A 25,033-nucleotide genomic window follows, 5' to 3' on the forward strand; every position below is an offset into this window, starting at 1 on the left:
AAGAAAGGGCTACCTGCTTTTCACGAGGTCAACATGACGAGATGGGCCGAGGGGAGAAGAGATAACTGACCACAAAAGGAAGTCACAATTGTCGCCCATTGAATGGTGCAGGCTTCAGAGAGTGGATGGAGTGCTCTGAGAGTCAGCGCCCCCTTTACACACGAGAGTGCACCCCAAGGGGAAGCCAGGGGTGAGCTGAAACACAGAGGCCAGTGAGCACTGGGTTCCAGGGACAGATGAGACCCATTTTTATTTAAGATTCATAAGCCATCCACTGCCTACAGGACCTGGGATAGTGTGCAGATACAATACAAAGCACAATATGAAAATAAGATAAAACAGGACCAAACCCATCTAAGGGAACACCAGGAAGAATAAAACTGTGCCTGTGGTTGAGGGCTCTTGCAGCGAGTGACAAAAGGGTCTGGAAAGGCTGGAGTCACCGTGGCAGGTCTTTGGTGCCTAGTTTCAATTTTGTTCTGCTGAGGAGTCACAGGAGGTGGCTGAGAGGGGAGGGAGGAACGGTACCACTTCTGAATGGGAAATGAAAGCATGTGGCCAGGGGCTCTGGCACCCGCCATGGAGGTGCATCTGAGAGGCGATGGGAACCCGCGGGGAAGCTGCAGACAAGAAACTCGAGGGATGACCCAAAGACCCTGGCACTGACAGGTGGGAAAGGAACCACGACAATGTGGAAGCCGCAGGATCAGGTGACAGGAGAATGAAGGGAAGGTGGTCCCTTTGGTGCCCTTGCTGACTTCAAGTGACAGAGGAAGGCACGCCCTGGTAGGCGGAGGGGCCAATGCCCTGAAGAAGCATTCACTGGGGCACTGCAACTCTGTTTCCAAAAGGGGCTCGCACACACCAGTGTCAGGGTGGCCAAGGTGCTTCCCTGAGGGAACTCCCACAGCAGGATGCAGAGAGCACGCACTCCTGGCAAAGATGCCCTCTGCTTTACCCTGATTCCCAGGGAGGGCATCTCTAAGGCCAGAGCTGACCTGAAACAAAATCAGCTCTCAGGCACTCCTAGGAGTTACTGCCCTGGGCCAATACCCTTTGTTGAAGCTGGGAGGATGCTATCGAATAACATAAAAACCTAATCCCTACACTGGAGCTGTGGAGTACAACAGGAACTACAATCCTACAAAACACAGCAACCCTTGTGGAACCACGAAGGCCAGTCAAAGCCATTTACCCAACTAGGGTGCCTCATGTTACGCGTAAGATATTAACAGAGAATGTCCGAATGTATGTTTTCCTTCCAACGGCTGGATGCAGGGAAGCTCTCTGGTTCTTTCACCAGCATCAAGTATACTCAATTTACTCCTCCAAACAAGCCATGCAGGCCCAGCGCTAAGAGTCTTCCCTGTCAGTTCTCAAAAGGTGGTCAAGGGGTAGAAACTCTGTTGCCGTCTTGCACCATACGGCTCTCAGCAGCTCGCCTTGTGGTCCTGACCTTGCCAGCCAAGCCCTTTTCATTCCGTTTTAGTTAAGCAGAAAATGAAGCTATCAGCTCCATTTCCACTCTCTCTGCATGAATTCATTTCCCTTTTCCATCCTGGCTCAAACTATATGGCTCATATAGTATTCCTACCGAGGTCTTACCTTGCTAAAGATTCTTCTCTTCTAAGACTTGCTGAATCCAAACACAAAGGTGGGAGGAAGTATGAGGATACATTCTAAGGGGCAACTTGAAATACAGGAAAGCATACAAGAATAATAAGCCTGTTGATTTCTTGTTTCCCAGCTTTTACACCCACAAAATCCTAAGAATTATTAAGGGATGGGGAATGTCTATGGAAGTGAAGTCAGTGACCCAGGAATCTGTTTTCCATACCTACTCATGCCATGAAATCCCATTAAGTCACCAGAAATCCCCTGGAGGATAAGCTCTAACACCAGTTAGTGAAAGAATAAAAATCACTCTGCAATTTGCTCATTACCCCAGCTTTTCACCCAAACCATGGCTGAAAATCGCTAGAAGCCCACCTTTCTCCTGGACTGCAGGAAAATGAGCTGCCAAGGGCCCTGAACATCTGGCCTCTGCTACACCAGGAGTTTGGGGCCGGAAGCTCCCCAGTGCCCCATTGGTCCTGGGCCACATGAAGTGATTCAGAACTACAGGGTCACGAGTAAGCCATAAAATAAGAAACAAAGAACAAAATGAGCCTTTTCTTAGTTGCAAGCTAAAATTTGGGGAAAGTGATTAGAAAAAAGAAAAACAGTGCGGGTTGCTGGGAAGGCCAATTTCCTTTTACTCACAGGAAATCTTTTCTGCTGATTTAAGAGCAGAGCCACACCTGCTCACAGACCAAATGTCAGCACAGGAGGAAGCTGCACCTTGAGTTATTCAACCAGTGACAAAAGCATTAAAACAATTCTGAGCTAAGGAAATTCAACCTGGGCTTCAGGGCCCAGACCTGATCCATCTGCACATGAGTTAGAGAAAGGATTCGAGTTTATGGAAAGAAAGGGCATAGGAAAGGCACAGGCTCAATTCAAGACTTAGCAGTCCTGTTTTATACATGTTCCCCGAGTACAGACCAGCAGATCTGGGCTCACAAACAAGACCCAAGACCTCCATTCTAAAAGAAATGAGAACTCCACCGGGTCAACTGACAGAACTGGAATGTAAACAGTGGCTCGGATAAAAATATACTATGTGTTACATTCTCTTCAGTTGATCTCTGTACCATGTATGAGAGTGCCCTATTCTCGGGAAACACACGCTGAAGCATCAGGGGTAACGCGGAGCTGTCCAGAGGAGCTCTGTGTGCTGCTGGAGAGGTTCTGTAGTCTCTGTTGTCTGATGCAGCCACACATGTGTCTATGCAGCCCTTGAAAATGTGGCTGGTGTGACTGAGGAACTGAATGTAAAGTTTTGTTTAGTTTTAATTTAAATAGCTACTTGTGGCTAGTAGCTACCATTCTGGATGGTGCTGGAATAAAGGGCCACGATATTTGTAACTTACCCTCAAATCATATAGCGATCATTAGTGTGTCTGTATATACAAACACACCACAGGCACACACACGACAACCAAAAGAGCAACAGTGAGAGACAGCACATTGGAGGGAATGACAAAACAAAGGGGGTGAAGTGGTAACAGGAAAATCTGGATACGGGGTATAGGGGAGGGGAATCTGGGTATGGGGTATAGGGGTAGTCTTTGTACTATTTTTATTTTTGCAGTTTTTTAGTAACTTGGAAACTATTTCCAAATAAAATGTTTTTAAATGTATAAGGATGAACATTTATTTATTAATCACTGAAATCTACCGGACAACAAGTGGAACTCATTTCCGGGCAGGGAATGGAACCCAGGATGTCCAAGACATTGGCAAATTTTGAACGAATATCGTGGAGGCCACAGGACACTCCTCTGAACACTGCTCCTCCACAGCCACGGCATGGTGCTTCCCCCACAGTGGCAGAATAAATGCCCTCACCCAAGATAAATTTTCTCACTTCTTTCCATCTGACCTCTAGCCTGTCTACGTCCATGAAGGACTTGGCTACAAAGGTAAGTTTCGGGCAGGTTTTGTTTGTTTTTGAAACAGGGTCTCACTATGTTGTCCAGGCTCAAACTCCTGGGATCAAATGATCCTCCTTGCCTTAGCCTCTCTATTTGCTGGGACCACAGGTATGTGCCACCATTCCCAGAAGGGCAATTTTTAAAGTAACAGCTTTATGGACATAACAACTCACATACCATAAAGTTCACATTTTAAAAATGTATAATGCAGGCTGGGTGCAGTGGCTCATGCCTGTAATCCCACATTTTGGGAGGCTGAGGTGGGCAGATCACATGAGGCCAGGAGTTCAAGACCAGCCTGGCCAACATGGCAAAACCTCATCTCTACTAAAAATACAAAAAATAGCAGGGTGTGGTGGCACATGCCTGTAATCCCAGCTGCTCGGGAGGCTGAGGCAGGAGAATTGCTTGAACCCCGGAGGCGGAGGTTGCGGTGAGCCAAGATTGCACCGCTGCACTCCAGTCTGGGTGACAGAGTGAGACCCTCTCCAAAAAAAAAAAAAGGTATAGTTCAGTGGTTTTGAACACAATTGTGTGACCATCACTGCTATCACTGCTATCTAATTTCAAAACATTATCATCACTCTGATGATCAGAAACCCCATACCCATTAGCAGTCACTCCCCACTCCCCCTTCCCACAGCCCCTGGAAACCATGAATCTCTATTTTCTATCTCTGCGGACTTGCCTGTTCTAGACATTTCATATAAATGGTATCACACAATATATATATGTCTGTCTGGCTTCTTTTGCTCAACATAAAATTTTCAAGGTTTACTCATGTGGTAGCATGTATCAACATTCCATTCCCTTTTATTGCCAAATAATATTCAGTGGACTATTACTGCACACTTTGTTTATCTACTTGTCAGTTTATGGACATTTGGGCTGCTTCTACTTTTCGCTGCAATGCAACCATGTGGACATGTGTGTTTATTCCTCTCGGGTACATACCTGGGAGTGGAACTGCCAGGTCATGTGGCGACTCTATGTTTAACCTTTTGAGGACTTGACACTTGTTTTCCAAAGTGGCCTCCTGAAGTCCCCAGGAGTCATGCAAAGTCCCCCAGAGGTCCCAGGCAAAGTGCACAGAAGGCTCTTCTGCAGAGATGCCGCCCTTCTGTCCTTCGGTAAAATACCAGCCTAAATTCAAAGCAGGAGTCAGGGTTTGTTTGATTTGAGGTAAATAAATTAGAGAAGCTGTGACTCGCTCGTTGCCAGCAGCATGCTTAGCCTGGTATCGCCCCGGAGAAAGAGCCAGCACCTGGCATGGCAGACGAGGGTTGGCACAATGCATGCTTGCTTGCCAGATGAAGAGGCGCTCTGTGCAAAGTGCAGCTGCGGCAGGACGCAAACTGGTGCTCTCTACCGTCCCTCACCAGGGCAAAGCTGTCTGTGCTCCTGGTCAAAGCCTCGGAGGATTTATTTACTGTCACCCACACACTGTGCTCCTGAAAGTGCCTGCTCAGAAACTGGCAGGGAGAAGACCTGGAAGGGGTGAGGACCATGAGAAATCAGAGAGCAACTAGACAAGGAAGATATCAAAAGAGACGGGTCCTTCGAGGCCTACACACCTGTTAGTCCTAATATATTCCAGAGCAAGGGATCAGACTGGTGCACACATGGGCTGAAGCCCAGGGAAGGAGCCAAGTCCACCACCAATGCAACTGGTGAGTCAGTATCAGGCATGTGTCCCCTCCAAGCTGGCAGTAAACAAACGCTCACACTTCATGTTTGGGCACTGGACTAAATTACCAGGCAAAAGTACAAATTCCGGCCAGGCGTGGTGGCTCATGCCTATAATCCCAGCACTTTGAGAGGCTGAGATGGGCGGATCACTTGAGGTCAGGAGTTCAAGACCAGCCTGGCCAACATGGTGAAACCCTATCTCTACTAAAAATATGAAAATTAGCCGGACATGGTGGCAGGTGCCTGTCGTCCCAGCTACTCAGGAGGCTGAGGCAGGAGAACTGCTTGAACCCTGGAGGCAGAGGTTGCAGTGAGCTGAGATCGCACCACTGCACTCCAGCCTGGGTGAGACTCCATCTCAAAAAATACAAAGTACAAATTCTAAAGCTAGTCAAGCAAGCTTGGAGGTTGGTGAAGAGTTGGTGAGGAAAGGAGGATTTCTGCAGAGAAGAGCAGAAGTCCTGGAATGGCTGGCTCTCTCTTTCGTTCCCTTCAAAAGCACTTTTTGTCCATGCATGCGCCCTGGGGAGACACTCGGTTTCATCTTAGAGTCACTGTGCTGAGCCCCGTAGGCTCCTTCTTTCACTCTGGACCCCATCCTTTGTATCGTCCTTTCCTCTTGCAACATTTCACTTGTCCTTCACCTTTGCCCCCTCGGGACAAACTTTGTTGGCAGGCCTGGCATTATTTTTGTTTTTGAAGATATTGTATTTCAAAAGCAAACTGCTACATATTTAATAAAGAAAGCTCAAACACAGTTTGACGTGGTGGGGATGCAGAAGTGGCAGGCAGGTAGCTTGAGATCCTGAATATGTCCTACCAGTGCACAGCCTGTCCCCGTGGCCCCCATTAATCTCCACACTCTAGCCTGTCCCACCTTTGTTATTTCTCCAATTCTGTGAATGTTGATCAGTTCAATATAGCTCTGAATTTTCACAGGTAATTCCTCCTGTCTCCTGTGCATTCATTTTCTCAGTCACTATTCAATAAATACTCAGTATGATCACCACCATTCATGTTTTGTTGTCTGTAATATGGTTCGTCTTTTGAAATCATAGATAAGTGGCACAGCACCTGGTATGATGAAAAACGTCAGAGAAAACAAAGATAAGAATGTGAACTTGATCTTTACATACACTTTCTCATCTAAGCCTCACGGCAACCCTGGGAGGTCATTATTATCATCCTCACCTTACAGAAGAAAGAGATCCAGAGAGACTAGCGGGATTCGCTCCCCCAAGGTCATGAGCTCGTAAAATCAGAGGACCTGAATTCAAACACATGTCAGTATGACCCTAAAGCCTTTACATTTTTCATTAGGAATGTAAATGGCAACATTTTTAAAAGTCATAAACCCTTACTCAGCCATGACATGGTTATAAATTGTAGAAAGAACAATGGAGTGGGAGTTAGAAAATTTGGCTTCAAGTCTGGCTTTGTGTTGATTTTGAGCAAGTCACTTAATATTTCTGAACACAGATTTCCTCTTCTATGAAGGAGGCAATGCTTCCCAAACTGTGCTTAGTGTCCTGTGAGGTGCTAATATTTATTATGAAAAAAGAAGAAAAAAATGAGGTCAAAACAGTTTAAGAAATGCTGGGTTAAATCAAATAAAGTGGTTTTCTTTTTTGCAGGACTTCTCAGAGCCTTTAATATAGCGGTGCACACTGTGGATCTCCAAGAGGGACATACAATATGCTCTGAAGTCCAAAATTATTTATCAAATGAAAACTTTTTTTTTCTCCATACAAAACACTCTTTTGTCAGGATAGGAGATTGAAAAATAATGGATGGGATAATCTGCAAGGAATCTTTTAGCTCTAACAATGGGTAATTTTCTGATTTATCTTATCATTCCAAATGGACAGCAGATTTTCTGAGGGTAGAATGTGCTTTTCTATGAAATCAAGAAAATAGCAGCTAGGTAGGGGCATGCCAGAATGTTCAGAGACGCAAAAGGAGCATGAGGACTCATCATAGACAGCTGTTCCTATAAAAGACTTGCACATCTACGGGTATCTTCTCCCCTTTAAAATAAGTCAGCATCATCCAAATGCCATTGGGCTGGCTTTGTCTTCCAAAACAAATTTCCTGGGCGTTAACAGAGACTATAAACTGTCTTGACTGACTTATGAGGAACAATCAATAACGTCTGTCCAGGACCCATCAAATCCATGTCTAAGGAAAGGCCGTCTTTAGGACAGAAACGTGGCATGGCAGTTTCACAAACTAGTGGAGATGGCTCTCTGGAGGCCAGTCTAGGTGGGACTCCCAAGCCCTTCACTGCTTTGCAGGCACCTCTTCCCCAGGTGCGCAGGAAGAGGCCCCAGCCAAAGAAAACCTAAGAGGCTTTGTTGGGGAGGAACAGGAGACCCTGCGGGACCCTGCGGGTTGGATCTTTACTGGCTGAAAGGGAGGGCTGCACACATCAGGGAGGAGAAATGGAGGAAGAAGACGATGGGCACAAAAGCAGAGGGGCAACAAGGTACAGATCATGTCTTGGGGACACAGGGTACAGTTCTCAGAATAGAGAAGAATGTCCAGGTCAAAGGTTTCCTAGAAAACTCCCTTCTCTTTAAAACAGACACATGATTTTCCTTGGGACATTTTTATATACAACTTACAATTGCCAGATCACTCTTGGAAAATACGCTGCTCATCTTGGCAGTGGCAGTGGAAAGAAGCCAGTGTCCTTAGACATATCTCTTTGTGGACCCCAGCCCCAACATGCAGGTGTCCACAGCATAGGACAGAGGACTCCATGCAGCCAAAAATCTGTGCAGTTACCCCCTAAGTCCTCCATCTAGAACAAAATGAGACTTGGTAGTAGCCACTGCCCTGTGGATTCAGCCAGAGCCCATCTCTAGACCCCAGCTATCCCCATGCTGTTCCAAGTTCCATACCAGGGCTCCAGGATCAAAATGGCTCAGGGCTTTGTGCTAAGAAGAGCTCTGAACAAGACAAAAGGGGATGGTTTAAGACTCAGGATGCTGAGGATTAAGTATCTGGGCAGTTAGTTCTAGAGGTCACCTAAAAGATTACAGGGTTCTGCGAAAGACCTGGAATGAGGAACTAACATTGATTGTATGCCTATTTAAAAGCCAGGCACAACATCCAGAGTATACAGAGAACTCTTACAACTCAACAATAAAAACACAACCTAATTTTTTAAATGAATGAAGAACTGAATACACATTTAGCCAGAGAAGACATACAAATAGTCAATAAGCACAGGATGATCATCATTAATTATTAGGGAAATGCAAATCAAAAACAATGGGATACCAAGAAAACTGAAAACATATGTCTACACAAAACTATGTCCACAAATGTTCACAGGAGGATTATTCATAACAGCCAAAAAGTGGAAACCACCCACATGTCCATCAAGTGATTAACAGATAAGCAAAATGTGGTCTATTCCTACCGTGAAACACTATTTGGCAATACAAAGCAATGAAGAACCGATACCTGCTACAACATGGATGAACCTCAAAAACATTATGCTAAGCAAAAGCAGCCAGACACAAAAGATCACACATTGTCTGATTCCATTTCAATGAAGTGTCCAGGACAGGCAAACCCATAGAGACAGAAAATAGATTAGTGGTTGCCAGGGGCTAGGAGGAGAAGCGAATAGGGAGTGAGTTAACAGGAATGGGATTTCCTTTTGGGAATGATGAAATGTTCTGGAATTGGATAGTGGTGCCTGATGTATAACTTAGTGAACAGGCTAAAAGCTGGTGAACTGTACGCTTCAAAAAAGTGAACTTTCCAGTATGTGAGTTATATCTCAATAAAGCCATTTTAAAAATAGTCACAAAAGTAGATGCCTGATACATATTCTCACCCACCGGACCTGAAATGCATATCATCATCCCATTTTACAGATGAGGAAACTTGAGGACTGGTGAAAAGCAGCTAATTGCCAAGAGGCCCGCTGCTAAGCCACGTGACGGACTTACGGCAAGTGGATTTTAACTAGGTTTGCTGACTCTGGAGGCCACGTTCTGCTCGCTTTACCACGCTGCTCCCTGCCAAGATGATAAGCTAACCAGCAACTGCAGAACGGTTCCTCTGGAAAAAAGATCACTCTCTGGACAAAGGATCACTGACCTACATAAAATGCTAGTGCTGGAAGTCACGTTAAGCGGCATCTCGCCAAATCCCTTCATTTCACAGATGAATAAGTAGAGTTTCAAGGCACTGTACTGACCTGTCCAACCAAAGCAGCAAGGCTGGTGGGCACAGTCACCCTCTCATTTTACAGAAGACAAGCTGGCGTATTGTTCACCGCAATTAGTTAGGAATCAAAAGGTAGAAGGAGTTCACCCGGTTGGGGCATGCAGGTCAACAGGCATTCACCAACCTTCAAACATGCCAGCCTCACATCCAGGTCCCAGCTAGAAGATCACTCGGGCCAGTTATAGCTCACATTATTCTGCGGTTACCCTGAAATTTCTCTTCTAACCCTAGGAGTGCTCTGAAAAGTCCCACCAGGGTGCGACTGTTCCAAGGATCCCTTGGAGCTTTTGAACTACTTAGCAGGAATGAGGAGTTCTGGATTTAGCATTCAAGTGTGAGGATAAAGGCTAGGGAGACTGAGGAAGCAACTATCCTCCCTCCGAGCCTAAAGTGACTCCATGGGGAACCACTTGAGAAGGAAAGGGAAGGAAGCCGAAGCCGGATTATTTTACACTGCAACTGCGGGCCTTGAGGACTCTTAAGTTGGGGGTCTTTTTATTGCCTGCTTAACGTCTCCAGGGAATGTCCTATCTCAAACTTAAAATGTCCCAAATGGAGCTCATTTCCCCACTGTTCTCCATCCCACAAATCTATTCCTCCTCTTGTTTTCTATCTCCCCCAGGACTATCATTAGCATTTCCCAGTGGCTGAGGCTAAGCACCCTGGCTCACCTTCCACACCCCCCTCACCCCCCAACTTCCAGGCAGTGGCCAGGCCTGCTGGCTCGAGCTCTGCCTCCACTTGCTGGCTGGAATCACCTCCTCCTCTGCATGCTCACTGCAAGCATTGTCCTGAGGACTCAGTAAATGTTTACTGAATTGAGAGGTCAATCCTACCCACTACTAGTTAAGTCTTTTCACAGCAAGCAGCAGCCACGATTATTTCAACACAGAAAAGGAGAAAAAGAGGAGCTGGATGACCTCGTGTAAATAGGTGACAGAGAGGTTATTAAAGCAAAGCTCGAGCCAGGAGGAGCAGAGCAGATGGGGCTGTGAGCCACTCTTTGCACGCATCCTGCTGGAACAGAAAGGCACACCAAGACACCAGGGCTACCGACTGCATCTGCAAATTATTCATTATTTCAGTGCAGTCCCTCTGAACTCTCCATCTGCTGATGGCTACTACAGTCAAATAATTACATTCAAATGAAAAAACCTGTGACCTGTAACTTGTTCCAGTCAGCCCAAGTGAGACACCCACTGTCCCCCAGACGGGCCTTGTGCACCCCTGTGTGGGGCAACCTCGAGCTTGCTCCCTGGCCACCTCTCCAAATCAAGACCATCCTTCAAACTCCAGATCAAATGATGCATCCCTCATCATTGGGGACCTCAGGGTTTTCTCTTTGGGCCTAACGTGCTCATCACGTATTACCCTGCATCACTTGATGTCTTTTGTTGCTTGGTTTAATCTTGCCTGCGATGAGTTTAAGAGTGCTTGGAAAAGACAGCGATTGTGCTGAAGTGGGCTAATGTATGTAAAGTATTAAGCTCAGAACTGGGCTTGGCACACTGTAGGCACTACCAATATAAGCATCAGCTACTGACTACTTATTGATGTCCCCTGAGTCCCCAAGCATGATGCTGCACATGTGGCACAAGCTACCAAATCTGCTGGAGGTTGACAACAGGTTTCTCGCAACCTCTTTTATCTTCCTAACCTCTACTCAAACTAAAACTCCTGCCCTCCAATTCAATGCCAGGAATTCCAGCTGCACATCCACCAGCCTCACCACTCAGTCAGGTGGCTCAGCTCCTTCCTTCTAGGCCATCCCTTCACTGTTCAGAGTCCAGTCGGCCAGGGCGACGTGGGCCAGGGGAGAGGCAGGCTCTAGCCTGACATAGCGTGTCTCTGCCTCACACCCCTCGCTTGTCTCAGGGTTACAGATATTACGAGACTTGGTGAACCATTTGTTTCTTTCTGAAATCAGAATGATAACTAAGTAGAGCTAGAAAAAGAGGCAATTTTTAAATTATACCGGGCACTGAGCCGAAGCCGGTGGTGATACAATGACAACACTCATCTGTCCAGGGCTGGCCAAATCAGTCACAGGGCCCCCTTTTCAGTGTGAAACTGCACCAAATACTTCCCAGTTGGGGTTCCAGCTCAGATTCTGAGATGTCCCATATGAATGCTCTCCAAACGGCATCCTCTGGTCACACTCCCTGCAGCAGCCGTCGATTCAGGGGCTGGAGGCAGGGTGGCAACTGTGAAGAACACAGAGGTGGCTGAGCCTCAGTAGCTTTTGTCAGGCATCTGCAATCAATAAGTCTAGTATGACAGACTCAGGGGAGACCCTTCCAGCTTCGGAGAAGGTGGTCTGCATCTGGTCATTCCCACCTTCCTAGCGTTGGGACTAGCGGCCCCTCTGGGCACATCAAGGGCCGGCACTTGAAACCTGTAAAGAAACATCTCAGTCTGCCCATATCCAGAGACCCTGCTTCCTTGCTTCTCTTCAGGTGTCTTAATCTACCCCATCTCTACCGAGCACTAAACCAGTAGAAGATAATTTGGGCTCAAAGAAGGAACGGCAGACAAAGCCTCACATTAAGCATCTCTTTAGTAAAGCATCCAGAAAATTCTGCCTGCGTTACTTCACTTTTACTCCCACCTAGGCCCCTGTCGCTGAAGACAAGACCACACACAAGGGCACCAGCCAAGCCAGGGTGACCCGTCAGCCCCAACCCTCCTGTGGCCTCCACTGGATATCCAGGCACCCCCGGTTTTTCCTTTGGGCCCCATCCCACCACTATTCTGGTGATCTGGAGCCATACTGACCAACACATAGAATTAGCCAGCGGGCACAAGTGGCTATATAAATTTAAATTAATTAAAATAAAACACTGAGTTCCTCGGCCCCACTGGCCACATTTCAAGTGCTTACTGGTCATGTGGCAAGTAGCTACCATGGGAGAGAGGGGGACCGAGAGAAACATCAGTACAGAAAGCTCTATCAGGCAGAACTGTTCTAGATGGTGACATTTAAACTTGCAGGTGGCCAATTTTTTTTTTTTAACTGTCACTTTGTGGTCTTGAAGAAAATATTTTTCCAACCTGAAAGGACAAAATTGCTTTCACTAAAAAACTCAGTGAGGGAAAAGGCCACCTCCACGCAATGACCTTCACAGAACACCCGTGTTCTTCGGAAGCTGGTCTGCCCATCTGAGCTGCTTCTCTGCTTTCTGTGACACTTTTGGAACCCTCAGCCCTACATCCAGACTCCCACGCTCCGATGGAAACTTTAACCAAAGCATAGGAGGGGCTCTTGCTTTTCTTCTGGAGTTTGTAAGTCACTGTTTTTCCACGGGCCCTACGTTACTTTATTTGGGCTAGTATAACACAGCACCACAAGCTGGGGGCATAATCAACACAATTTATTATCTCACAGTTCTGGAGGCCAGAAGTTCAAGATCACAGTGTCGACAGGGCTGGCTCCCTCCGAGGCTGTGAGGGACGGTGTGTTCCATGCCTCTCTCCTAGTTTCCGGTGGGTGCTGGCAATCTTTGCTGTTCCTTGGCTTCTATGCCTATTAACCCAGTCTCTGCTTTCATGCTCATGAGCCATGGTCCCTGTGGGCGTGTCTGTCTGAATTTCCCCTTCTTATGAGGACACTAGTCATACTAGATTAGGGGCCCACCCTACTTTAGTGGGACCTCATCTTAACTAGCCACATCTGCAATGACCCTATTTCCAAATAAGGTCACATGCTGAAGTACTGGGGGTTAGGACTTCAACATGTGAGTGGGGAGGGGGACACAAAATTCATCCCCTGACAGGCCCTCAAAGCCTCAAAGAAAAAGCACTCCTCCTGGCCCACCATCTGCCTTCCATTTTTCTATTAATATGAAAAGATTTGTAAGAAATTATTGGCTACTCAGCTTTGTGAGAGCAGCTGGTGACCCCAGGCAGAAGCTTACACCACATGAGGCTATTTCCATGACACACCAAGTCATTCAAGCCCACTATCCTCAATTTAACAAGGTCCAAGAACAAAAACCTGACCTTGAATACAGTGTGAAGGAAAAACTTTCACAATTGTCATGGTCACAAGTAGAGTGCTGGGGAGTTCCTCCAAGTTCATGAAACCGCTTTCTTTTATAGGGATGTTCTCTGGGTGACGTGGCAATAACAAATGAAGAAAGTCCCTCCTGACCCAGACTCCTTAATATACTGCTGGACGGTCACTGTCATCATACAAATCACTGCCAAGCTCATCGAACGTGATTATCACGAACAGAAAGCTATCCACCAGCACAGTGGACCCAGAAAGGTGCTGTGGTTCACGGCCCACATCACGTATCTGGGTTATAAGACACAGGTGAGTTACCTATAAATTCAGGCAGCATGGAACAGAAAAAAACAATAAGCTTTAGTGCTAGAAAACCTGGTTTGAATCCTAGCTTTGACACTTACTAGATAAAAGATCTTGCACAAGTGAATTTGCCTCTCTATGCCTCAGTTTACCCTGCTGGAAAATGCAGAGCCTGAGATCTACTTCACATCAGGCTAAGAAAGCTCTCTTGATGGCCGTCATTGTGTTAACTAGCATTTACTGGGCGTGGATGACGTGTTCACGACAGCTCCCAACAGGTCTGAGGTAAGACGCCACTATTATCCTCGTTTGCTGGGAGAAGACTCGGGCTTAGAGCCTCTGATTACACAGCTGCACTCTAACCATTTCCTAATACTGCCTCTCAAAGGAGGTCAGCAGGTGAAATAGTAGCAGGCTCTATAAATGCTTGCTCCCTGCACCCTCCTCTGGTATCCGCCACACCGCGCAACAGTTCATACTGTCCTGGCACTATCCACTCCCAACATCTTCACAAGGACAGAAGATCATCAAAAGTGGTTTAGAGGAAATAACACCTCTGCCAGGACACAGTCATCCCCTCATTTGATATTTCCCCAAACTCTCTTCCCTAACCTCTTCCCACATAACATTCCTGACAGCTGGAAGAACATCGCTGACCGCTCTCCAACCTCCCGTCCAGACCTGCCTCTGTCTATCTGCTCCTTCTCACCCTCTGTTCATCCCCTGGAGACATTAATACAGAAACCAACTGTCTGGCTTCTGACCTCCGCACTCTTTTAAAATTGCGGTATAGAGATGACAGTGTCCCTGGGTAAATGGTGATGTCTTGGTATGGCCTCATGGTTTTAGCAGTTAGGCTTTGTCCCTTGGAGTGGTTAAATAAAGACAGACATTAGCACAGTTTTCCACCCAATTATCCTATTTACAAAAATAGAACTCTCCTCTGTGAGCATTTTAAATAGAGGCCTTAATTTCCACAGATGTCAACCTTACCAGGTCGATTCCTAAAGCCTCAATTGGTGAGCTAGAATACAGCATGGTGGGCAATGGAATCTACCCTCAAATGATCTCTTCCTATATATATAGTATTTTGGATGTATACATCTATTCATAAATATACAGATATATTTACACACATAGGCACATACATGCGTGCACACGCCAGTCAAAAAAAAGTAATGGTCTTGAAGGTTGTCTGATAGGCACATAGACTGGCAGTTCTGCTGGGTGTTTTGGGTCTTTGTGTTGCATCAAACCAGTAGAAGGATAAGAAGTACTCAGACCTGTTATTTTAGCCTTTCAGGGAATGACATTTGCCGAGTTGCATTTTCTTTTTTTTTTTTTTTTTGAGACGGAGTCTCGCTCTGTCCCCCAGGCTGGAGTGCAGTGGCGCAATCTCGGCTCACTGCAAGCTCCGCCTCCCGGGTTCACGCCATTCTCCTGCCTCAGCCTCTCCGAGTAGCTGGGACTACAGGCGCCCGCCACCACGCCCGGCTAATTTTTTGTATTTTTAGTAGAGACGGGGTTTCACCGTGGTCTCGATCTCCTGACCTCGTGATCCGCCCGCCTCGGCCTCCCAAAGTGCTGGGATTACAAGCGTGAGCCACCGCGCCCGGCCACCGAGTTGCATTTTCATGTTAGGCCTTGAGCTTCCAATGAGGACTGCTGTGAGAAGAGCTGTAAGAACCCAGTTTTTCACCTGTTGTGGGGATGCCGAATACCCTGTTCATGATACCTCTCAGTGCTTCCTAGATAAAAGTCCACATGCAAAATTTAGTTGAAAAGAACTAAAAAAATCTTTGCTCCTCTTGGGGACCTGGTACACCTTCCTTCTCTGACAGCAAGAATTACCGCAGCGACCACATTTGCCTTTTCTCTTTGATGTTATGAAGCTCAGCTAAGTAGCAATGTAAGGGACTTATTGTCTGCATATCTGTAATTCTTTTTCTTCCTAACTTTGAACTTCTATATTTATTTGTATTTATCCTGATCCTGTCCTAAATTCTTTTATGTATCATATGGTTTATTGCAGTATATGTATTTATACTATAAAATCAATCAAAAGTTGTAGAACAAGGTGAATTACAAATAATCAAATAGAATTCAATTAAAATAATTACCATAGTAAACATAGCCAAATTTAGAGAATAGTATAGTTAAAAAACACTATACAATCAGAGTGAAACGTTAAAAAAAAAAGAACATGTTGAAGCAGACACTATAAGTTGCCTTCCTAACAGCCATTCCCTCTTTCTCTTCCGGAGAGACAGGATTTAGTTTACATGTCACTCTCCCCACCACCACCTCCCACCACCTTCCATCTCCCCTTTTTGTGACTCAAGAGCCAATCCTGGCTAGTCTAAGCTAATTGTTTGCTGTGCTTGGGAGTGAACAATCTGGGTTAGGCATGTTACCCAGTTATAGCCTATGAGAAGGGAGAGAGAACAGCTGGGACCTTTGGGGAAGGTTCCCTTATTTGAGGAATGGTTTATTTGGAGGGATGGGTGGATGGGTGGATGGATGGATGGCTGGATGGATAGATGGATGGATGGATGGACAAACATATTTCTGCTGGGCCAACCATACACACTAACCATCACTTAGTGCTAGGCACTAAACTGCATGCATTGAGAGATACGAGAGTAAATAATTAATGACTGAGGGCTGGAGGAGGCAGATGCCAATAAGAATTACAATCTTCTTCAGAAGACACCCCAAAGATAGACCTTCCAGATTCTCCCAGGGATCATGTTAATCTCTGAGAAACATGTTGAGAAATTCTATGTGAGTACCAAAGTTATATCACTACATACAAATAGCTCTTGCTCTTCCACAAAAGATCACAGAAGGAAGGAAGGATGGGAGGAAGGCAAGCAGAGTGAAAGCGAAGAAGAAAGGGAGGGAGAAAGGAAGGCCAGTCAGAAAAGTTTACTGCCCCTTTCCAAAGTATACTTTGTGTATTCTCTGGATTAGGTAGAATTCCTTCCATATTCAAAATCAATTGTAACTGCTCTCAGGCCACTCACAACCTTGCTTTTCTCTAAATGCCTTTTCTCTAAGAGACATCAGCCACGCGTGTGCCTGTGTGCACACAATGCTCAGAAACTATTTCAAATGATCTCCAACCTCCTCAGCCCCCTACCCCACAGGGGCAGCTCCTTTGCTAGAAAAGGGACTGAAGTCCAAGCTGCTTGCTGCATCCACTGGCTCCAGTGTCCCCCAGACGCCTGTCATCGCCCACCCTGGGAGCTCTTCTCCACTCCCCCAACTGTCTTGTTCATGGCAAAATAAAATACTATTCCTTTCTACTCTAATAAGATGCCCTCTGTCCGGCTGTGCAGGGTCTGTCGCATGGTTTCTCACTACTCAACGTGTCTGCATGTGATTTTCTCCCTCACCTCTCCCCCTTCTGCACCAAATCATGCCCACCTCCCTTCTGAACTGCTGGAAACCAAAATCTTCCTGAAAGCACCCCAAGCTAACTTATGGGGTTAGGACCACCACACCCAGGATTCCCTCAGTCCTCCTATCTTTAGACTTCTTTTCTTTTTGAGGACACGATTCTCCAAAGTTAACTTCTATAAAGCAAATCCTATTTCTCAGTGACCCATATTTTACCAAACAGCTGGCACTGCTTTTTTCACAGCTGAAAAAAAAAAAAAAAAGAAAAAGAGAAAGAAAACTCTGCTGAAGCACATGGAGAACCGGCCACACAGCCCTGCTGAAGCATGAGGGATTTTCCTTCCCAGGACTTTCCAGGCTCAAAATTCCCGAACTTCCCACATTAGTCCAATGCTGCTGCTACCGGCTGGACTTCTGCACATTAGATGTCATCGTAAAGAGAATCTAGGTGACAAACAAGGCAGAAATGAGCACAAGTTTGTCCCCACCACTGGGAAATCAATTCCCAGTGCACATCCCACAAGAGGGTGGTCTAGGTAGGCTTGGGCAAGCACAGGTGTGCCTCTGTCCCAAGGTTCTCTTGTCCCTCTTTACAGTAGTCAGATGGGCATGGCTGTTTTCTATTCTGTTCTTGGCTGAACCACTGGGCCCAGGGCTTTGTACACAGTGGGCCCCCAATGCTGCTGAGAGATTGACTTCTGAGAGGGAGGTGATGGAGACTGAGGCTGCCTCCGCAGAACAGAGGGCAGCTGCATTACCAGGCATGCCCTCTGAGAGGCCTCTGCTTTAAGCTGAATGGCAGGTAATAAAAACCCAGGTTCCAAAGGAGCTTAATCGAGGGCGCTGGCGTGGCAGCTGAACTGGAGATCAGAGGGGACCAGCAACTACAGGAGCCTTCCTACATGTCACACCATTCCTTGGGACCAGTGGTGACTCTCTAAGGATGAACCACACCATCGCACACACCTGAAGCTGGGAGTGGACGAGGAGAAGGGGGAAATCTTCATGGAGAAAGATGCCAAATGTCATGAGTCATAAAGCAAATTCTGACTTGGAACCATCGAGGGAGATTATCTTTCAGTTCAGAGTGCATTTTTTTCCAGCAAGATACAAAAAGCTTCATGGATCATAGTAACCAGCTTGCCTGTTATTGAGTTGAGCACAGTAGGGAAAACGCAAAGCTTTGTAAAGTGTATGCTTGCAGAGTGGCTCTGAACACTTCTGAAAATGACCACTCGAGGGCTGGAGGGCCAAGGGAGCGTCTCTGCGAGGGCAGGCGTGCATACACACCAGCGGCCCCCAGCCAACGCCCTGACCCAGCACACACAGGCACCAAAGGAGGTGAGCCTTTCCCTTTAATTATGCCAATTGTGAGATGGGGAAGGTGCCAGTAGAGAAGGCATTTAAAGCAGATTGCCCCATTTAGGGAGATACGATGCTTGGAAATGAAGACTGGCACTTTTTCTAGACTAAAGGTTGTGCTGAATGGCCAGAGAGCAGGAGGGCAGCAGCCCTGCCTGTGGGGCTTCCACCTGACTTCAAAGATGGGTGCCACGCTGGAGCCAGTGCACAACACAAAGGGAAGCGGGGGCTCGTGGCCCCAGGCTGCTATCTGCTCCAATTTAGGGGACAGTCCTGCTTCTTCCCAAGAGACACCCTTTGGAAGTGGGGAGAAAGCAGCTCAACAGGCCTGAACAGGAGGGCTAGAAAGAGGAGATACTGCACCTCAGGCCTTGCCCTTTAATTTCAGAGCCATTTTAAGCATAAATATTGTATCTAAGTCTCCGACAGAAGGAGTATAAATGGTAGGCGCTCAATTAATGTCATCTCACTTTGAGTCAGAGAAACACCTTCACTTTGCATTACTGCTGAACAGAACTGAGGGCCATCGAGACCACTTTGTGGAGGCCATAAGGAAAAGACCTAGAAATGCATGCTTCAGACACATTCCACCACATCAGGGCTGAAACGAGCAGCAGGAAAGGGTCTGTGTACACAGCAAGAAAGCTGGTTCCACCAAAGCCAGGTTAGAATATAGATACATGTACATGTATATACACATAGAAAAGCTAAGTGTGTGAGAGAGACAGTGTGTGTGTGCAGTATGTTAACTAAATCTCTTACAAAAGTTATTAAAATTTTCTAAAAATTAAATTCTGAACTAACTAATAATAACTAATTATTATTAGTTTGTGAAATCAATAGAACAAAGTGCTAAGAGCCTGGGAAAACACCATCTCTTCTTTACATAGATCACTGAGGACTTGATAAGAAACTTCCTCTGTCACAGGGCAGCCTCCGTGGGCAGTGGGAGGGGAGCTGAAAGGGAGAGAAGGAGAGATGATGATGGAATTCCGAAGCTAGGAGGGCCTTCCAATACGCTCTCTTGCTACGGAGGACACAGGTGATACAGCTTCTTGGAGATCACACAGTGAGTCTCTGATTCTCTGACTACAGCCTGGATAGTTCATATGGATGATACCAACAGGGCACAGAGATCTCCATAAGTACTTTAAAAACAACATGCGTTGGGTGATCTTTCTGTTCAGATACTGACTCAGGGAAGACGGCCTCATTTCCGGCATGGGGGGATGCACATCCTGGTCAGTTTAACTCAGCCAGGGCTCATCTTCTTCCTGTTGTCAATGACTTGACTTAGGCACTGGCACACACCATCAGCCTGGTCAATGAGGTGTGAAGGGAGGTCTGCAGGAAGCTTCTGGAAAAGGTTTTCTTGCTCTAAAGAGATGCTCTTTTTCCCATGGACTCTGTTGAGTTGGATGTGATGCCTAGAACTGTGGCAGCCATCAGACCAACATACCACAAACCGTGGGGCAGAAACACAGAAAGAATGTCGGTTCTTTACAACCAACCCTGGAGCTGACAACCTCAGAACTTCTTGTTAACCAGTCAGTCAGTTTTCCCTTTTGTTTATACACTTTGTGTTGGTTTCTGTCTCTTGAAGCTAAAAGCATCTTAACCAATAATAGACTAATAAACAGTTCATGAAACAAAAAACAATTTGTTTTCTACCATCCTACTCTCTCTGAAGAGAAACAAGGTCTCCTGAGCTGACAGGGAAGATCCCCACCTAACTCTTTTCCCCACTTCTTCCTTTCTTCTTCCTCAATGGAACTGTAAACATGCTCAGAACCACCAGCCTCTCTCAGAAGAAGCCTTAAAGATGCTCTGGTCCCACATCCATGTTCTGCTGGATCCCAGTCTCCGGCAGCCCCTTCACAAGGCACTTATCTGGAATACCTCCAGGACCAGAGAAATCGCAGGGCCCATGGATGTCCACATGTGGAGGGCTTCGGTACGGTGTCCTTCCTTAGGGCCTGGTGGAAATCTGCCTCCTGTGGCTTTCCAGCCATTGATTGGAGGTGCACCACAGCTACCTTCTATTATCCATCTGCCCTTCAGATACTGCTTCTGTATCATACAGCTTAATTCTCAATTATTATAATTCCTTTCAGACAAATGTTTTCTTACAGGAAACGCATATTTTTCTGAGCTATGTTCTACCTTCCCCATCTCTCAGGCTCAGATAGTTAGAGAAATCAGTATGTTCCATTTAACCAATGAATGAATGAGTCAGTCAACCAATCAATCTCCCTCTGTCTTTTTCCTACCCCCAACCCAAACATGTCTAATAATATAAGGATAATAATAATCTTAACAGTCACACATTTTGAAAGAAAATTGGGGCAATATAAAAATCCAATATTGTCAATCTCAAAATCCTTGGATAGTGTCCAAAAGTCTCCTGCAAACACACACGTGTGTGCACACACACGATCTGATTTAATTAAAATACCTTTCTTCAAACACTGACATTAAAGAGAATATTTCTTCAATATTATTTTTCTGATATTTAATTATTTCCCTTTTCCTAAAAAGTATATGTATTTCAGCTGTATTCTCTCTCGCTTTTTTTAAAAATTACTAGACTTTATTTAGTTATTTTTATTTTTTTGAGATGGCGTCTCGCTCTGTCACTCAGGCTGGAGTGCAGTGGTGCAATCTTGGCTCACTGCAACCTCTGCCTCCTGGGTTCAAGCAACTCTCCTGTCTCAGCCTTCCAAGCAGCTGGGACTACAGGCGCATGCCACCATGCCTGACTAATTTTTGTATTTTTAGTAGAGATGGGGTTTCACCATATTGGTCAGGCTGGTCTCGAACTCCTGACTTCAGGTGATCCACCTGCCTCAGCCTCCCAAGGTGCTGGGATTACAAGCATGAGCCACCACACCCAGTCAGACTTTATTTTTGTAGAACAGTTTTAGTCTCACAACAAAACTGAGTGGAAGGTACAGGGACTTCCCACACGCACCGCCTGCTCTCACGCATGCATCAACTATACTCTCTCATATCTCCTTTAAGGCAAGCTTGAGACCCAAATCTTAGCTGATAGCACTTTATTGTTAACTGTGATGTGTCCACACAACTAGCTTACAAAAGAAGTTTTGGAACACAGCCCTTGGTAAACTTAGAACTTGTAAAATACATATGAACTGATCCATCTGGTTCAAAACTCCCTTTTCCCAGGCCCAGAACTTTACCTAATTTCTCACCTCTATCTTATACATATTACTAAGTAGTTTTCAATAACAATAGAATCTAGAGCTAAAAATCATCCTCCTGAAAAGATGAGACACAGACACCTAGACATATGTACCAGCAACTCTCAATCATTCGTTTTAATGTAAGAAAAAGGAATATTGACCATCACAAACCACATATCAGACAAAATTGCTTTTACCAGGCTTTCCCGGAGGAAAAACTCACCCTCTAATTATGTTTCACTTAGAAAAAGATAAAAATTAATTTATATATGCCAAACTACATTTTAACTTTAAAATGTAGAGGTGGCCTAGAAGTATACTAAATCCAATCATTCATTCAATAAGCATTTACTGAGTACCAAATATTTGCCAGACACTTTGGGAGGCACTGGGGATCTGGAATTGAAAGTCAGCCTCCTGCACTCATGAAATCTCACAAAAGAGAACTAAATACATATAGAAATCAGCAAATCTGAGCCACAGTGGTACCCTTCACACTCACAAGGATGGCTATCCTAAAAAAGGCATGCTACAACATGGATGAACCTTGATAACAAGCTAAGTGAAGCCAGCTGCAAAAGACCACGTATTGCATGATTCCATTTATAGAAAACGTCTTGAATAGAAAGTTGACTAGTGGTTTCCAGGGGCTAGGGGAGGTTGAGAAGGGGGAATGACTGCTAATGGGTACAGAGTTTCTTTTTGGGGTGACAAAAATGTTGTAAAATTAGATAGTAGTGATGGTTGCACAATTTGTGAATATCCTAAAAACCACTGAACTATACACTTTGAATGGGTAAATTACATGAATTATATCTTAATAAAGCTGTCAAAAATACATGTGGAAATAAATAGTCCTCATATGCAAACAAGAGGAGATAACGAAAGATATTATTTACAAGGATTAACTTAAGACATGTATACAACCTATATACAGAAAACTTTTATACATTACTAAAGTACACACAAAAAAAGAACACAGAGAAAACATGATCTTTGACAGAAGACTCAACCTTGTAAAGATGTTAATTCCTCCTAAGAAATTTGTAAATTTAATGTGATCCCAATGGAAATACCAACAGGTTTTTTTCTGGAATCAAGAATGTTGGGTCTAAAGTTCATACGGAATAACAAGCATGGAGAATAGCCAGGACAAGGCTGAAGGGGAAGAGCAACAAGGGAGAACTAGTCTTTTCAGATATGAAAAGATGATATAAATTTCAATGATTAACAACAGATCAACCAATGGAAAAACACAGAGTCCAGAAAAAGACTCCCAGACCTATAGGAATTTAGTATATGATAAAGTAGGGATTATGATACTATGGGAAAAATATAAACTTTTAAACAAATAATGTTGGGACAATTGAGTATTGAAAAAATATAAAGTTGCATACAAGCCTCAGAACATACTCTAAAACAGGGGTCCCCAACCACTCCCCACCCCGCCCTGGCCTGGCTGCAGACTAGTACCAGTTCTGGCCTGTTAGAAACCAGGCCACACAGCAGGAGGTGAGTGGCAGGTGAGTGAGCATTACCGGCTGAGCTCCGCCTCCTGTCAGATCAGCAGTGGCATCAGATTCTCACAGAAGCATGAACCCTATTGTGAACTGCGCATGCGAGGGATCCAGATTGTGCGCTCATTATGAGAATCTAACTAATGCCTGATGATCTGAGGTGGAACGGTTTCATTCTGAAACCACCCCCGCCCCCAGTCCATGGAAAAATTGTCTTCCATGAAACCAGTCCCCGGGGCCGAAAAGGCTGGGAACTGCTGCTCTAGAAGAAACACCAAACGTACCAAGATGTAAACAGAAAAAAGTGAAATTACAAAAGTACCCAAAGGAACTGAAAAATATGAGACAGGCAAAGTCTCTCTAACTTTGATGAAAAATACAGAAGCCATAAAAAAAAAATTTGACTACATAAAATGAAAGAGACTTCCAAAGGGCAAACCACCACCACTAAGTGAATCAAAACATGCATGACCAGCTGGAAAAAAAATGCAACTCACAGCAAAGACAATACATAAAGAGCTTTCAGAATAAAGAAGAAAAAGACCAACAACATAGTGGGAAAATGTCTGAAATTCAAAACAGTTCACATAAAAATAAACACAAAATGACATTTAAATACATGAAAATATGATCAACCTCACTTATAAAAGAAATATAAATTAAAGCTATAACAAAATACCATTTCTCACCTACCAGCAAAAATCCAAGTTTGACAACAGATTCCATGGGTGATGTTCTAGGGAAACAGGCACTTTCACATATTGCTTGCATGAGTAAAATATGGCATAAACCTTACAGGAAGAATTTGTCAATAACTTATAAAAATGACAGATGTATCTGTCCCTTGACTATATAATCCCATTTCTAGGATTTCATTTTGCAGGTGCACCTACAAAAGTATTAAATGACATGTCTACAAGGTTATCTGTTACAGGTGATTTGAAAAGACAGAGGATTAGACACAATCCAAGATTATGTTGTTGTGCCATCATCACACATCAACAAAATGGAGTACTCTAAGGTTATAAAAAGGACTAAAGATAATCTCTATGTACAAATACGCGGAGTTCCAGAATGTATTATTAAGAGAAAAAAGTTAAGACGTAGAACAGACTGTATGTGTTAAATTATCCTTTGTGTAAGGGAATAAGAACACACCCATACACACACTAGAACTTTGAAAAATGAAAGACTCAAGGGTTAAGTGAGATACTAAGAAAAATGGTTATCTACGAGGGAACAAAGTGCATGGGGCTCATCTGCAAAACAGAAATAATAAAAAAGAAAAAAACAAAGTTCACAGGTTAAGACTTCATTGTGTATATTTCTCTATATCATTTAATTATTTTAACTTTCCAATATCAAAAAAAATGTAGAGAGAATGATTTAACAATTTTTCACATACCCATCATCTAGATTAAACATCTACCTAGTTTTTTTGTTGTTGTTTTTTTGAGACAGAGTCTCGCTCTGTCACCCAGGCTGGAGTGCAGTGGCGCAATCTTGACTCACTGCAAGCTCCACCTCCCGGGTTCATGCCATTCTCCTGCCTCAGCCTCCCGAGTAGCTGGGACTACAGGCACCCGCCACCACGCCCGGCTAATTTTTTTGTATTTTTTAGTAGAGATGGTGTTTCACCATGTTAGCCAGGATGGTCTCGATCTCCTGACCTCGTGATCCGCCCACCTCGGCCTCCCAAAGTGCTGGGATTACAGGCGTGAGCCACCGCACCCGGCCCACATCTGCATAGTTTTGACCCTTCAGCCATGT

At 45.0% G+C, this 25,033-nt stretch overlaps 1 protein-coding gene across 6 annotated transcripts in view; it reads right to left on the minus strand.

Annotated features, from left to right (window-relative positions):
- The window catches only part of HIPK2 (homeodomain interacting protein kinase 2), a 205,433-nt gene that overhangs the window by 163,057 nt on the left and 17,343 nt on the right, over positions 1-25,033 (minus strand). For 5 of the 6 annotated variants that reach the window (XM_032761916.2, XM_032761915.2, XM_032761911.2 and 2 more), the window contains exon 2: positions 4,491-4,679. The exons of the other annotated variant lie outside the window; for it this stretch is intronic. In XM_032761916.2, coding sequence (XP_032617807.1) covers positions 4,491-4,679 — 189 coding nt within the window. The remainder of the gene's footprint in view (positions 1-4,490; positions 4,680-25,033) is intronic. 6 annotated transcript variants of the gene reach the window in all.

Source organism: Hylobates moloch, unplaced genomic scaffold, assembly GCF_009828535.3.
Source record: "Hylobates moloch isolate HMO894 unplaced genomic scaffold, HMol_V3 SCAFFOLD_1, whole genome shotgun sequence".
In the NCBI taxonomy this organism is placed as follows: domain Eukaryota; kingdom Metazoa; phylum Chordata; class Mammalia; order Primates; family Hylobatidae; genus Hylobates; species Hylobates moloch.